The sequence below is a fragment of the Vicia villosa genome, unplaced genomic scaffold (assembly GCF_029867415.1).
Source record: "Vicia villosa cultivar HV-30 ecotype Madison, WI unplaced genomic scaffold, Vvil1.0 ctg.000077F_1_1, whole genome shotgun sequence".
NCBI lineage: Eukaryota > Viridiplantae > Streptophyta > Magnoliopsida > Fabales > Fabaceae > Vicia > Vicia villosa.
In genome coordinates, this window is record NW_026705001.1 from 218,823 (window position 1) to 236,107 (window position 17,285).

Genomic DNA, 17,285 nt, shown 5'->3' on the forward strand with positions numbered 1-17,285 from the left:
GAATAACGTGATTTACTAGAACGTAATTTTATAATTGTGCTTTTGAAATTTTAATAGCTACATATTTTTCACTACTGTAGTGAAAATTATTTTTTTCTCAAATTTGATATTTTTAGTATATTAACTATAAATATGCAATTGTTGTTGACATAAATACATTTATTTTAAATCTAATTTTTTTTATTTCTACGATATTACGATTATTACAATTATATTCATTTGTACAAAAATTAATATAAATTATAAATTAAATGTTAAACTTATTATAGTTCAAGTAGTAATATTTTTATACCCTTAATGTTTTAATATATAAATGCAACCATAATAGATATTATTGTTTCTAATTAAAAAATTAAAAGTATAATTTCAAACATAAGCTAAATGGACTATAAACTAATTTTATATGCAAATATAAAAATTTAATATAAATTATTATAAAATAATGTAATTTTATTTCTAACATATCCGTGCGGAGCACGGGTGGACAATCTAGTAAATTCAAAACAAACTAAAATAATATTCAAACTTGTGCAAAACAAAGGTCATATTCTACTTATAAACATTATTTTACAAGACTTGCATAAGTTTAAACCAATCATAAACTCATAAAAGTATGATAAAATAAACAATCACTTCAGCACCATCCAACTAGTTTGAATATCTCAATTTTCAAAGACAGTTTAACTAAAAATATTTTGGGCATGTTGATGGTCCAAAACATCATCACTAGTTCAAAAGGGAAGATAAATAAATGTATTGTGTCTAGCTTACCTCCTAAAAATACTCTTGAAATATGCCATACATACATTAGCAGACAACTAAAATACCAACATCATATTTTCAATAGATACTAATACTACTCTACATTTACAGCCAACCTCAGGACTGTAGGATAGCATACAATGAGCATGGTGTCATCTAGAGGGGAATAACATCAGCTGCTTATGGTTTTCTCCATAGGCAGCTTCAGGGAAACAAGAACTCATATGCATCATAAGGGGACATTGTGATGCTTCATAAAAATTAGTTTGACACTGATGAAGTACATCTCAAGTACCTCTATGATGTCAAAAGCCTACTACACAAAATTTAGGTAATAAGCAAAATAAAAAAGGAACGGATGCTTAAGGATACAAATGAGCTCTGGCCAGATTTATATATCTAATAATGTACATCATGATACAGCCTCATGGAAAATCCTCAGCCTACAGCAATTTCTCAGAGGAGCGACCTACAAAGATTTTGCCGCTGATTGTCTTTGAACAAAGCTCAATGCCTATGAACTGGTGGTGGGGTTGACGGGTGGTTTTGCCCATAAAATCCAATGCCGTGTGGCCTATAAAATCCTCCTGGCGGTGACTGCTGTGCTGGTTGAGTACTGGGCATTGATAACCCTGATGCAGCATGTGGAGGAAAAGGAGGTGGAGGTGGTAGATTATTTGACATGTATCCGTAAGGCATTCCTCCATCCATGAAACTAGTTGATTGGACATACTGAGGAGGAAGGGGTGCCGAGACAAATGCAGGTTGTAATTGATTGGCTTGAGACATGGTTTGCATGTTGGCTGACGGTGCATGCTGCGGATTTGTTGGCAATGGCTGTTGCATATTGGTGAAAAAGGAAGAGCTCGCCATATCAGAATTGTTAACATCAGAAACAGGCGATAATCTTTCAATTTTGGGTCTTTTCTCTGGGTTGAACATAGGTAATCCTGATGTAAATCCTTTGGAATTGAAACTACCATTATTGGAGGCTGCTTCTTCGGCCACTAGAGAAGAAAGAACAGATGCAAGCATCTGAGCAGATGATGAAGAGGCGGCAAGCTTAGCAGCAACAGCTGCTGCCGCCTTCTTGTTATCTTCTTCAGAAGTTTGGAAAGGAGGAAATGACATGGAAGGTTGTGCAAAAGTAGGCTCAGAAGCCGTGCTGTTTAGTTGAGCTGATGGATGTGCAGCCTCTGTTGTTTGGTTAAGCCACTTCCTGATACCAGTTGTTTTCTCAATCTGGCTTCGTACAACCTTCACAATAATAATAATAATAACACCATCAATTTATATAAGAATTTTAAATAGTGAAGACAATACTCATCTTTATGTATTAAAACTTCGTAATTTTCCCTCAAACCTTAACTCTAAAATTATTAGTTTCTTTTTCCATTTTTTTTCATCTCAAATCTCCAATGTTTATACTTTCTTCCAAATGTCTATTTTTTTACATTAAAATATGTAGAACAATAACATATATTTCAAAGTTTTCAATAATGTTAAAGTATTAATCTGATTAAATAGGTTATTCTAAATCTAATGGATCTGACTAATAGATGGATAAGCTAAACACAAAAATGAAATATGATTTTGGCGTAGCCTATCTATTCTTCTAAAAGTATTTAAAATATGATTTTGTTGTAGCCTATCTATTCTTCTAAAAGTATTCTTCTATTTAAATTTTATGTATAACTTCTTATCACTGACACCAACTCATAGAAATTCTTTTCACAAAGTTTCTTTTTCAATAAATTTACAGTTGGTTTGTGCAAATGAGTGTGCACATAAACATTCAAAACTAATGGTTGAAATACGAGAGAGAAAGAGAAACAGTTAGGTAAAATCGTGTTACTGAATAGTACTACAGAAGTTTTCTTATATAAGAGTTTACACAACTAACTGTATTAATTACATAAGGAATATACTATGATAAATTTACGGAATATGCTATGAAATATTCTATTCTATGTATATACAAATATCGATACTCCTTCTCAAGTTGAACCATATAAGTCAAATGCACTAAGTTTGTCACATATATAATTAATTTTGAGACTTCGTAGGGACTTTGTAAATACGTCAGTCAATTGATCATTAGAGTTGACAAAGCTTATGACAATGTCGCCTGATTCGATCTTCTCTTTGACAAAATGACAGTCTATCTCAATATGTTTAGTCTTCTCGTGGAAGACTGGATTCGAAACAATATGCAATGCAGCTTGATTATCACAAATAAGTGTCCTTGGTCTTCATCTTCAATTAGAAGTTCCTTAAACAACTACTTCAACCAAATAAACTCACATGTTATCCGTGTCATGGTCCTATAGTCTGCCTTAACGCTAGATCTTGCAACTACTTCAACCAAAGAAACTCACTTGTCAGTCGTGCCATGGTCCTATATTCTGCCTTAGCGCTAGATTTTACAACTACATTTTGTTTCTTACTTTTCCAGGATATCAGGTTTCCCCCAATAATTACACACAGTACCCAGAAGTGGTTTGTTTATAAATGGGTGAGTTTTCCCAATCAACTATGAAGTGTCCAATTATCTAAGTATGTCTTATATCTTCATACATGAGACATTTTTCTTGGAGCACCTTTGATGCATCTCAGAATCCAGATAACACCATTCACGTGTTCTATGCAAAGAGAATTTAAGAATTGACTTACAACACAAAATGAAAAAGAAATGTAATGAAATGGAGCTACCTTAATGCCCAAAAAATAGCGGAGTTTACCAAAGTCTTTTGTCTAAAATTGATTCAAAAGATGTTGTTTTAACTAGAGTATTATCTCCTAATCAGTACCAATTATGATAATATCATCTACATATGCAATAAGATAAAGGCACCATTCAGCTGAGTGGCAATAAAAAATAGAATGGTTGGCTTCACTACAAACCATACTAAATTATTGTACTACAGTGTTGAATCTCCCAAACCAAGCTCTCAGAGATTGCTTAAAACCATAAAGAGATGTATGTAGCCGACAAACCATAGTCAATGACTCCCCCAAAGCAAAAAACTCAAGTGGCTGCTCCATATATACTTCCTCTTCAAGATCACCATGTAAAAATGCATTTTTGATGTCAAGTTGACGAAGAGACCAATGTTGAATGGCTCCAAAGGCGAGAAGAAGTCTAGTTGATGCCATCTTGGCTAAAAGTATCACTACAATCCAACCTAAAAATCTAAGTGTATCCTTTGACAACTAAGCGAGTTTTAAAACGATCAATCTTACCATTTGGACCAACCTTCGATGTATTAAGTCACCGTCAACCTACCAAAGACTTCTCAAGGGGTAAAGGAACCAGTTCCCAGGTACCAGAGCACACATCTTGTCAATCATTGATTGGCTCCACTCAAGGTGAGATAATGTTTCACTTGGAGTTTTAGAAATAGAAACAAAAGACAAGCAAGTATAATACAAAGGGGAAAGACGGTGATAACATAAATCAATATAATATGGAAAAGGATTTCGTGTTTTACGTATACCTTTCTGAATGGCAATTGGAAGATCAGACTCTGGCTGCATAATCTGATCCGGTGATGGAAATAGCGTAGTATGAGTCTGCAATAACCTCGAGGATAGGTACGACACACGTTGGGTGACGATGGTGATATGTTTTTAGTGGTCGTGAAGTGATGGGGAGGGGGGTCAACCGTAAGGATACCCAGTGGGTCAGACTCCCAGTACTCAAAAGGAACAATGGTAAGAGGGACATTAATAACTTTTGGAAGAGGCGTAGGAGTAATTTCCTAAAGGAATTTCGGAGTCACGTGGTTGGACTTGAAATCTGGAACAAACTCGAAAAAGGTAACAACGACTTATATGAGGTATTGTCGTAGTGTAGGAGAATAGCAACGATAACCTTTTTGAGATCGATGATAACCAAAAAAGACAAACTTGAGTGATTGAACAGATAGTTTATCAAGTTCGGGAAAAAGATTGTGAACAAAACATGTAGACTTGAAGACACAAGGAAGATTGGGTGGAGGTGAAAATAGAGAAAACGGATTGAATGAGGGATATTATTGTTAAGGAAAGATGAGGGTATATGGTTTATAAGATAACATGCTATTAGCATAACATCCCCAAAGAGAGATCATTGTAGTCTACAATTGATATAATGCTCATGACAAATGGTAGCTATAAATAATTAAACATGTTATTATGGTCATAGAGGAGAAAGTATCTCCATAATCAAGTCCATAAATTTAGGAATATCCTTTTGCTACAAGTTGGACTCTGAGACAATCAATTTGTCCATTAGCCCCAACTTTTATAGCATATACCCATCGACATCCAGTAAGTTTCTTCCCAGGAGGAAAGGAGTTAATTTTCAAGTACCATTATGCTCTAAAGCTTGTTTTTCATCAATCATGGCTTGTCGCCAACCTAGATGATCAAGTGCCTCGAAAACAATTTTAGAAATGAAAATAGAATATATAGATGACACAAAAGAATAAGAAGCATACAAAAGAATAAGAAGCATAGAGACAATGGTAACTTAGAACAATGATTCAAATGGTATTTTAGTGCCTTCCAATTTTGTATTAGCAACATGTGGACAACGTTGGTATACGATTGGTGATCTTTGCGATTGCTAAAAGGAGGATTGTCAGGAATATTTGTAATCAAAACTAATTCTGGGAGAGGGGAAGGCGATGGACCAAGATAAGGAATCGAAAGAAAAAACTTCTCGAGTTGTATGAGACTCAACTATGGATGGTGAGAAGTAAAACTTTTTTCCGAAGAACGTGATATCTGCAGAAATATAGTAACAATTCTGTACATGGGAGTAACATTTGTAACCTTTTAGTAACCTAGAGTACTCTAAAAACACACTTTGTGGCTCGAGCTGAAAGCTTATCAAGACCTAGAGACAAGTCATGAACAAAGCAGGTGCAACCAAAAACCCAAGAAGCAATAAGAAAGAATGGTTCTTTAGGAAATAAAATGAAATGCGATATTTTGTGATCAAGAGAGGAAGACACATGTGCTTCAATAATAAAGTTTGTAGCTTTTATTTGTATGTGTCGACACATGCAGCCTTTCAGGTTGACACATACTGAAAAAATTACTTTTATGTGTCGACACATACAATTTTCAGGTCGACACATGTGTTGCAGTTTTAAAGCTTGTAGCTTTTATGATGAATGTGTCGACACATGACCTTACAGAGGTCGACACAAGCATTACTATGTGTCGACACATGACTTATACGTGTTGACACATGCTGTAACTTTTCTGGAAAAATTGCATATTTTTTCAAACTTCTAGGTTTCCCTTTTGCTTCAAACTTGCACACTTATAAATACTTCATACATGCAACATTTTCAATTTGATGAAACTATAAATACATACAAAGATTGTTCTTCATCTTCAACCTCTCATCTATGCATAGACACAAGCAAACTACACATAATCATATTTTTGCTAGGGTGTCATCTACATTTGTGTTGATAACGTCCAATTTAGGTCGATGTATCGGTATATTGAGTTCTTTGGGGGTTTCATATGCAAAAACCTAAGGAGTTTGTCCTCCAAGATCATAGTGTTGATTTGGGGGTTTTGATAATAAGAAAATCAAGTTGGGGTTTTCCTTCGAGATCATTGGGATTTGAAGGTTTTGGACAAGATTAGACAATTGGATTTGATCGAGAGAAAGCTTCGAAGAAAGGGAAATTTTGTCGAAGAAGTAGCGTGAAACGATGGATTACAATGGTAAATCTTGGAATACAAGTTTTTGCAATACGGATTCAATCGAGTGAAAGCTCTGAAGAACGGAAGGTTCTTGCAAAGGAGTTGCGTGAGACAGTGAATCGTTTGGAAAACGTGGGATATGATAATTCGGAATTCAGATTCGGCCGAGTGAAAGCTTTGAAGAACGAAAGGTTCTTGCAAAGGAGTAGCGCGACACGATGGATTCGGCCGAGTAGACAACTTTTCCGATTTTAAGCTAAAACTTTCGCTTGCTATAGTTTGTGATCTTTTCAAAAACATTTTAAAAACAGAAATTTTACCTTGGGTATCTATTCACCCCACCCCCTACACCACCACCACCACCCCCACTCCTCTCTCTAAATAAGTTGTCAACGTCTAACATGTACTTTTTATGTGTAAAGGATTTTTTTAATATGGTGCAAAATCAATTCCAAGAAATTATTTAAATTTTTATAAGTGATAATGGCAAAGAATATTTCAACATTAATTTGAATGATTTTTTTCGTAAAAATTGAATAGTGCATCAAAGTTTATGTCCTAACACCCCCAACAAAACAGAGATGCAGAAAGAAAAAATACACATGTATTAGAAGTAGCTCGTGCTTTACTTTTACAAATAAGGTGTCAAATTATTTGTGGGTGAAGTTGTTGTAACTGCTTCGTATTTGATTAACAAAATGCCTTCTAAGGTCCTTAATCTTCAAACTCCGATTAATAATTTCAAAGTATGTTTCTCTAGTAATCGTGTTATAAATAATCTACCTTTAAAAAATCTTAGATGTACATTTTTTGTTCATGAACACAAAAATGTTGGGAAATTTGAATCATTAGTTATAAAATGTGTTTTACAAAAATGTTGGGAAATTTGAATCATTAGTTATAAAATGTGTTTTTGTTGGATATTCTCCAACACAAAAAAATATAAATGTTTTGATCCAAAGAAGAAAAAATGTTATGTAATTAGGGATGTAACATTCTTTGAAAACAAAACTTTTTTTTAATGATACTCATCTTCTGGGAAGAATTTAAAGGAAGAAAACTAATTTCAAACTGATATAAGTTTTTTTAATTCCTCTTTGCCAATATCACAATTCTGAGACTTGCCCTACAACACCAACAAATGATTATGATTCACCCATTGAACCTAATCCTACTATAAGTGAGGAACTTGGGGAATATAAGCATACCTTTTCTCATGATGATAATGATAAACTAATAAAAAGGTCACATAATAATGAAACACTTGAAGATAATAGACTCAAATGGAAATTAAGATTTGGAAAGGAAAGGTCTTTGTGAGAAAAATCACGAGGAAAGTGATGAGTCCACAACCCAACACTGCCATGAATCTAAACTGGAAAATGACCAATCTCCTAAAAAAAAGAAAGGTAAATCTATTTCAGTGTCTAATAGTCGTATCATATATCCTGATTAGAGGGGCAGGCACATTAGAGGGTGCGGGTCTAAACTCTTGGCCTGCCTCGCTTGTTTTGCCAAATGGACATGTCCAACAGGCCAAGCCTGTTTTGCCACCCCTAGGCTAAAGCAGCTCCCTAGAGCTTGGTTTGAAAAGTTCATCCAGTTTATGAAAAAACAGAGTCATATTTAAAGCCAACTTGATCGCACATTGTTCACAAAGTTCTCCCATAATGGAAAATATGCAGCACTACCAGTCTATGTCGATGATATTGTTTTTATCGGAGATAACATAGATGAGATGGCTAGAGTAAAAGAGAAACTAGCTGCCAACTTTGAAATCAAGGACTTTGGATTCTTGAAATACTTTCTTGGTATGGAGATTGACCGATCAAAGAAGGGAATCGTTGTTTCCCAACAAAAATATATTCTAGAACTCCTGAAAGAAACTGGTGAGTGGTTGTAGATCAATAGATACTCCCATGGAACCTAATGCAAAACTTTGTGAAAAAGGGGAGATTCCAATAGACACCGGAATGTATCAAAGATTGGTTGGTAAACTAATTTATTTGTCTTATACTAGACTGAACATTATACCAATTAGTGTGGTAAGTCAATTTATACATTCTCCTTTTGAGGAACATCTTGAGGTTGTTTATAGAATCATAAGGTATCTAAAAACTAATCCAGGAAATGGCTTGTTTTTTTAAGAAGACTATGCTGATTGGGCAGGATCAGTAACATATCAAAGATCTACCTCTAGATATTGTACCTATGTTCTAGATATCGTACCTATGTTTAGAGTAATCTTGTAACTTGGAGAAGCAAGAAACAATGAGTGGTAGCAAGAAGTGGTGTAAAGGCCTAATTTAGAGTTATGGCTCGAGGTATTTGTGAAGAACTTTGGATCCACAGAGTTTTAGAAGAATTGAAAGTAAAGATTGAACTTCTGCTGAAATTATACTCCGACAATAAGGCAACCATCAGCATAGCTCATAATTTAGTTCAACATGACAGGACCAAGCACATTCAGATAGACCGTCACTTTATAAAAGAGAAATTCGATGCCGGTCTCAATGAAGAAAAATAACTAAATGAGAAAAAAACTAATATGAAAAAATATTTTAAAAAAATTTAAAAATTTCTCGTGAGTTTACCGAGTTCACTACAAGTCTAGCCAAGTAAACTCGGTGTCATTTTTGAGTTTACCGAGTTCACTCGAAATTAATACCTAAACCCGTGGAATTGAACAACTTTACTCGTAATTTTAGTGACCTTGAAACCACCTAAGATGAGATTTTATCATACTTTCTAGGATAGGAGAGAGCTACCCAAATTATCTCTCTAATGATTGTATTCTTTATCATATCATGTATTTAGTGCCTGACTAAGTTGATGATTAAATAAAAATTCCCTTTTACTTCGAGGAAATAATTGCTTCACCTTTTTGTGGCATTGTGAGCAAAAATTTTGGAAGAAACGCGAGATAATTGGGAGGGAAAAAAAACATGCGCTGTACTGGTCAATCAAGATGGCATTTAGTAAGGATACTCCTACCATAGTAAGAGGTAAGAAAACCTTAAATATATTATAATTAGGAAAAAGCAACAGCCATACATCAATGGAGAGAGAAAAGATGAGAGACGAAGATTTCACTTACTAGCAACTGAGTGCGAACAAGCTCTTGCTTTGATTCCTGAAAAGTGTTTTATTAGTAAGCAGTTACCAATTTCATATTTTTAACAAGCATGTTGGTAGAAACGCCTGTACTTGTTCATGCAGTGCGTCTTTAAGTTGAGAAAGCAAAGAATTCCTAGCAGCCTCTGCATTTTCGAGTTGCTCCATATATTGCTTAAGCTCCTTTTCCCGTTCTTGTAATTCATTCGCCAGTGTGGATCCTGGCTGGCTCCCTGATGTCAATCCAACCAATGTCAGTACAAAATGTAACCTAAAATTATTCATCAATTACTTCGCCATGGCAATAGAGATAGATAAAAGTTATGCTGCATTGCTTGAAATTTAGAAGAGTTAGCAAATGAAATTGCCCATGCATGTCTTCAAATGCCATAAAAATAAGGGAAGTGCAAGTAGCTTTTGATTGGGAATAATGACATTGACAACACACCCACAAGAAAATCCATAACTATAATTCATTGCTTCCCACCGTCAATTCCCTAATAGAATAACAGTTTCACATCGTGACCGATGCTCCCAAAAGCCCACACTACCAGGTCTTAAATGGGAATTTTATATTTTACACCCATGACAAAAGAGTTCTATATGTGACTCATGCTTCTACATCACACAGTTCGGCACAAAAGAGTTGTCCATCCATGACTAAAGTTGGACAGACCACAACTCCTAAAGGCCAGGCGGATAGAACGAAGACACCGTACATTGAAGGATAAACAGGTATCTCGTCCCAGACAGATGTTATGTGACCCATGCTACTGCTTTATCCACACATAACACCAGATAACAAGTCTTGACTCATGAATCTTGATAGTTCATTTTAGCTGTGCATCATGCTTTGGGCCTACAACCATGCAGCTTTAAATGTTAACACATCTGAAAGACATGCCAAAAATGATTTATGTAGGTTGTAGAGATGCAAAATATGGAAGACGGGGGGAATATGGTGAACAAGAAGCTTGAACTTTCACTTGTTAAGATGGTGACAGAGGACTCAGTTCTTTTGTTCGTTCTTTTTTGTAATTATAGTAAACTTATTTTTGCACTATAAGTGAAAAAATTTATTTGGAAGAACCTTTTCACAGCTATCGCTAAGCAATATGTATGTAGTGCAACTTTAGATGGTCTAATGTAAAAAGTTATGAAAGAACCAGGTTGACTATTTTTTTAGCTGTGTAATTTAAGCAGTTCTTTGGTGCACCTTTAGGAATAGAAAACTTGTATTTAAAGGTGTCTTTTGTCTCTAAATTTGTGGAGGAAAGTTAAACTTTTGGCTTCTCTTTGGTGTTCCGCTCATAACTGCTTCAAATTAGTTGATGTATCAGACATGACTAGAAAGAATTATTCTGCCCAAACGGCATTGAGAACGGAGCATGGGTGAGTAAAAGATCAGATAGGACCAAGGTTGTGTCTAGAAAGATCAGCAGGAGACGCTCCAATCGGTGGTGGTTTAGCTGGGAAAATGCGCCAAACAATGACCAGGGGTGGCACAGAAGATGGTGGTGGTTCCCGGATAAATGCAAACTGAATCAGTTACATGCACAATGAAGAAGCAGAGTAGCAATGAAGGCTGCCTAAGATGGCTGAAATGAAGGACGCTAGGTTGAGGCAGAAGTAGAGGCCCAAAATGGGATCAAATATACCATGTGGAAAATTAGAGAAAAACTGAACATTGGTGATTAAATTGAAAAGTACAAGCACTAATTCAAATTATATAGGCTAAACCTAATAACACAAAATTAGGCAAAAGGGGAATAAAATTTGCCTCAAAAATTACATATGCAAATGAAATATGTACAGTGCAAAATTAGTGGCAGTTACATATTTACAACAGTAAGATCACACCGGTAATCATGAGAACAAAAATCAAGCAAAACATAGGTAGGTATATTCCTTTCACGAGAATCAATAATCCCAAGGAATATCTTTACCATAACTTTCTGACTGATATTTTTTATATTTCAAAATTAGCGTTACAGTTATGATGACTATCCCACCAGTTCCTGTAACTAAAAAATCTACTGAAAGCCTTGTACAAGTTACACCTAAAAAAGATTTGTTATCATATAATTGATGCTAACTAATCAATTTCCATAATCAAAACAAAATATTTGCATATGTCAAGTAGCACGAAGAATAGATTAAGTCTTTTCGGCAATTCTCTTACCTTGAGCTAGTGTATTTTCAACCTCTCCCAAGAGTTTGACCATGTTTTGTACACCAGCATTACAATTATTTAAGGCAGCTTCCTCATTAAGATGTTCATCAAGAACAGAGTGAAATGCTGTTAGTATTTTTTCTGGCAAACACCCAACAGCCAATTTCTGCAATGAAGATGATCAAGAAAGGAGACACCTCAAAATCAGACATATCAAAACAACAAGGCAACAGACCAACATCAGACAATGCTGCGCTGCAACTTGCTTACTATTCTCACTGAGTGGGCATCCCTCTTCACTATCTTGATAGAATCTGAACCTTTTCCATTGCTTGCAGGGGGGCACGGAAGGGGATTCTTACTCATCAGTTCATCCTTAAGACCCTGACTTCGCGACCCAAAAACCTTTCTCTCCTCCCATACGTCAATCTGGACAAATCAGAAGACGACACCATCACCAATCCAATCCAACACCCCAACCCCAAAAATATTCCACCCAGAATGAAAGAAAAAGAAAAGGTCGGGTTAAAAAAAAATTAACAAGACTAATGGCATAAGATAAAAAATACCCGGAAAGCACAAATTATGGTAACATATAACTGTAGCGGATAAAAAGGATTTTCTACAAACTAGTCAAGCCTTATCCCACTAAATGAGCTCCGTTGTAAAAGTGATTTCTTTCATGCATCATTTTTCTCTGGCAGTTGCATATAAAGATGATATGATTTGTGCTGTCTGTTGTGAATTATTCTAATAAATAGGGGAAATGTCCAAAACAAAAACAGAGGAAACGAAGATATCACCCTTGTCAGGCATAGTATGAAGACATTGACTACACTAGTTGCATTACACTTCATTCACAGAACTTATAACAAGTGAATATAAGACTTACAAGTCTGTTCACTGCTTTCCTTCCATGTACATCACCACTTTCATATACACACCTGAGAGCTGCTGGAAGAACTTTCCAAAACTCATTGACAAACTCAATACCTTTCCGCCTACTATTTTGCAGGATGTCATTAGCCAAGTTCAAAAAGGAGACACGCTGCTCTTTCTGGGATGCATTGAACAATTTATCCCATATTTCAACTATATCCTTTGCTCTCTTCTGGTGAGGAATGCACCAACGGGACAGTGCTGAATGAATGCTTAAGAAATACATATTGCAATAATCCAATTTCACTACTAATTAACAAAAACTAGTGACAGGGAACAATGTGAGGAATGATAGATGAAATAAATTAACAAGGTGAATATATTACATATTCTTCAAAAGCAGAAATCAAATCAATATGTAAAACAGTATTACACCTTAAAAACTATACAACCCTGCAGAATATCAAGCAAAATACTACTTTCATTTGTCAACAACATAACAACCAAAATGACAACAAGGTGATTATGATATAAAACTAGTATTTAGACCCGTGTGATGCACATAAATTAATTATTTCAATGTATAATTAATATTAAACTGAAATAAAATGTATAATATATATGTATAACTTACCTAAATTTTGAAAGACCTTTGATAAATGATCTTTTGTTTGTTTCCTTTAATGTGTCGTTATTGGAAAAACTAAGTCCCGCATTAATTAAAGATAAGGTCGGACTAAAGTTTATAAAGAGTGATAGTTTTCACCTTAAAAATCAGTTGTGTAAGGCTGAGTTCGACTCAATTCGAATTCTAAAATAGTATCAGAGTTTATCTAAGATCGGTTGGATCACCTGTTATCAGGTTTCTGCTATAGGGTCATTTGGATTAATAAGAGGTCCAATCCTAAGCGTGAGGATATTAAGAGGTCTCACATTGGATGAGATAAAGTCTCAACATGAGTTATTAAGTGAAAGCAGGTCTTACCTTACAAGCCGGTTTTATAAGAATGGGGTAGACCCAATATATTAAAATATTAAGATGGTATCATAGTATCGATTCGGGTCACGCACCAAGCCCAACAATGCAGTATGTGAGGGGGTGTATTGGAAAAACCAAATCCTACATAAATTAAAGAAGAGGTCTAACAAGAGCTTATAAAGAGTGACATAACTCGGTTTAAAGATAAGGCCTAACTAGAGTTTATAAAGAGCGACACTTCTCGCCTTAAGAGCACATATTGACAGGTTGAATTAGACTCAATCCAAATTCTAAGTGTTGTTTTCATTGTTTTATGATATTCAACATCCTTCTGATTGTACTCATTATGAAAACTTCTAAAAAATCGAATTAAAATGTTAATAGATAAAAATTGAGAAGACTACGACCAGGAGTGACAAAGGAATCAGCTAAAATAGTAGGGAAGTAGAAATAGACATATGTTGAGCGAGAGCAAGAGCCTAGAGAAATAAACAGCAGACAAAAATATATTTCTATCCCACCGAAGTGAATGTGAAGGAAGGGCGGAGATACAACCTGTAAGACCTTCAAAACAATTGGTACAGAAAGTGTTGTTGCAATTGAATAATGAATTAGTTGTGCCATATAAAGTTTATTCACATGAATGATCCATTGGTACGATTGGTATTCAGATAATTGTCAACCGGAAACATAAACAACTTAAAAAGAAGCATTAGTGCAGGATACATTCAATGCTTTGTTGTGTATTGTTGAGTTTCGACAACTTCTCGGCTAATATCTGTCCGTCAAAAATGTCATTGCTCATACTGCTTTTTGGCAAGTTTATATATCTGGGAGAATTCCTACATTCAAATGAATGACATCTGTTAAATAAGGGATTTGATCCGTAGCTTGGAACAAAATTGCATAAAAATCAAGTAAATCAATCACGAGGAAAATAAATATTGCTGGTAATATGTAAATCAATCATGAGGAAAATAAATATTGCGGGTAATATAAAAGAAAAGGCAATTATTTTAAATTATAATATATAAATATACCTTTTATTATGAGCAGGGTTTCAACAAAACACCATAAATATACCAAATAGTCATACTTTTTCAAAGAAAGCACAAGATTAGAAGGAAGTGAAGCACTTGTTTGTTTTATTTAGTACCAAACTGAAGAACTCAACAACCAAAGTTGTTTTTGGTACAGATTGACTAATACTCGAGTAATATTGCAAAGGAAAATTCTCACCAGAGGTCCTCTATCTTAATTTTTTGTATCAATATAGTCTTCAATCTTTTCTTCTTGTCAAGCTAGTCATTCTTTCGGTCAAATTAGTCTTTTAACGTTTAAAAACACAGAACCTCATTTTCCATTCATGTTGGTTACCAAAAGTCTTACTTGATCATTCAAAAAGGCAAATCACATTCACAAAGTTAAATCATCACAATAACATCCACAATCCCTAATCCATCAAAATCACATAATCTTTTCAATTTTTATCTAAGATTGAGGCTTTCCTGTTCATAAAATGTATGGTTGGATCTAACTCAACCTTACAAAACCGACTTATAAGGTTAAAATAACCCCCACTTAAAAAAATATGACCAGGCCATATATTGTCTGATGTGGGACTCTTAACACACTTTCTCATGCCCAAGATTGAACATTTGGAGCGTGGACATAAATGGTAGGTGGCCCAATAGCAGAAACTAGATAGCATGTAGCCCATCAGATCTTAAACGAGACTCTGACATCATCTTAAATTGTGTGGATGGGTCTGACTCAATCTTACAAAATAAGCTTGTGAGATAAAAATTACCCTTACTTATAAACATATGATCAGGCCATATATTATCCGACGAGAGACTCTTATCGCCTTGACAACTCGCCTTGACAACTCAGTTCTAATAGAGGTGTTGAGTGGTGAAACACTCTTTGAAGTAGATTATTTAATGGTTGTACATATAAAATCAACTATCAAATGTTCAACAAAACATGTAACAGTAATATTGCCATCAACAACAAATTGCAAGTAAGATGCCACAACCACAAACACTCTCAAGACACGCAACAAATCATTAAAAAAAATCCACAATTAAAGGTTAAATTATTATTAATTAATAAAATACTAACTAATCTAAATTCTATTGATCCTGCTACAAACATCAACTCCTTTTCAGAATGCAATATAGTCAATCAGTGAATACACAAATACACAGATAATTCTTAAAACAAAAGCAATGAAACTCGTTAGGGTAATGGTTTATCCTAAGCTCAATATCCAAATTCCGAATACAGATGGGAAAATTATTTTTTGTGAAATAATTTATAGATCGAAAAACTTACGAGTTGAATGAAGGGAGAGGAGAAGGAGAACCACGGCAGAGCACGGCCTCCGTCACCGTATCTGAGAGCGGAGCTTTCCAACCTGTATTTTTTTCTCAAACTGGGGTGTAGAATTTTTTTTATTTTTTATTTTGTAATATTCTTTTTTAAATAAAAAAAAATCTAATGTATTTCCTTCGCCCAAAATTATACGAGAAATTTATTTTTTAGATTTATTAAATAATTAATGTATCTAGTCTATATATATATTTCAGATACATTAATTATTTAATGAATACGAAAAATAAATTTCTATTATACAATAACTAATCATAGTCGTTGGATATTGGGAGAAATTTGACTTTTATTTTAATCACTTATAAAGTATTAAGGTAAAAGAATGGTCGTGATGAATTGAGACATTAAAACTTTTTGAGAATATCTCATTACACCTCTTAATTCTCTCATTCAGCTGGCGAAATTTCAATCATGTCTCCTACTTCCGGAGATGCACATCCGGTAGCACATTTTTTTCAAAAAATTTGTTTCTTTCCATAGGTACATCTACGGAAACGTTAAAAAACATAGCAAATGTTGGCTTAATTCAAATTATTTCAGTTCAGCAATTGCTCCAAATGTACATCTACATAACGTGTTAAAAATATAGTCTTCCATAGATGTACCTACGGAACACTCTGCTATCTTTTTAAATCACATATATTTCACTCCAAAACTCAATTTTTATAACAAAAAGGAAAAATCAAATTATAGTAAATTAAAGTAATGCAATTCAAAGGCAATAATAAATAGTACACAAAAAAATACATCATATAAATCATAGGCCAACAAGTCGAATACATAATCAAAGTAACGTACATAAATGAATTCAAAATACAGATATCAAAAAAATTCACAGCCATCACTATTGTGTGTGTCGGACATCATCATGCGCCTCTCCTTTGCCTCTGGCCCCGCCTCCGTCTTTGCGTCCACCATGCCGTTTGGTGGCTACTCTGCCTCTACCATCAAGTGCCCACTTGTCCTAGCACGATGTCGATGGTACTAAAATGTTTCCTCTGCCAGCCTATTCATACCATCCATTATACACCTAGCATCAGACCCCTCAGGAAAGAAACCATCTGCAATGCATGTCCGTCCCATGTTAGGTATATGACGACACCGAGGAAGAACATCCTGAGTGTGGTCCAGCTGAGCCTGATGAGTTCAAAAAATCTCCTCGTGGGCTGGTCTGGGCGGTGATCTCGATGTAGTGGAAATCATCTATGGGTGTGACATTCCATGGTACCAGGTGTTGTACTCGTTGACGCAGCTCCAGTCTACCTCTGATCTGGT

General features: G+C 34.8%; 1 protein-coding gene across 1 annotated transcript; it reads right to left on the bottom strand.

Moving 5' to 3' along the window:
* Positions 1 to 614: 614 nt before the first annotated feature.
* Positions 615 to 16,087, bottom strand: LOC131623683 (uncharacterized). Its single transcript, XM_058894696.1, has 8 exons — positions 15,954 to 16,087; positions 14,343 to 14,458; positions 12,651 to 12,898; positions 12,029 to 12,187; positions 11,768 to 11,924; positions 9,679 to 9,818; positions 9,569 to 9,604; positions 615 to 2,019 (listed from the first exon to the last, which is right to left on the bottom strand). Exons 2-8 carry the CDS (start codon positions 14,419 to 14,421, stop codon positions 1,270 to 1,272), a joined length of 1,569 nt encoding a protein of 522 aa, XP_058750679.1. The 5' UTR covers positions 14,422 to 14,458; positions 15,954 to 16,087; the 3' UTR covers positions 615 to 1,269.
* Between the last annotated feature and the right edge of the window lie 1,198 nt (positions 16,088 to 17,285).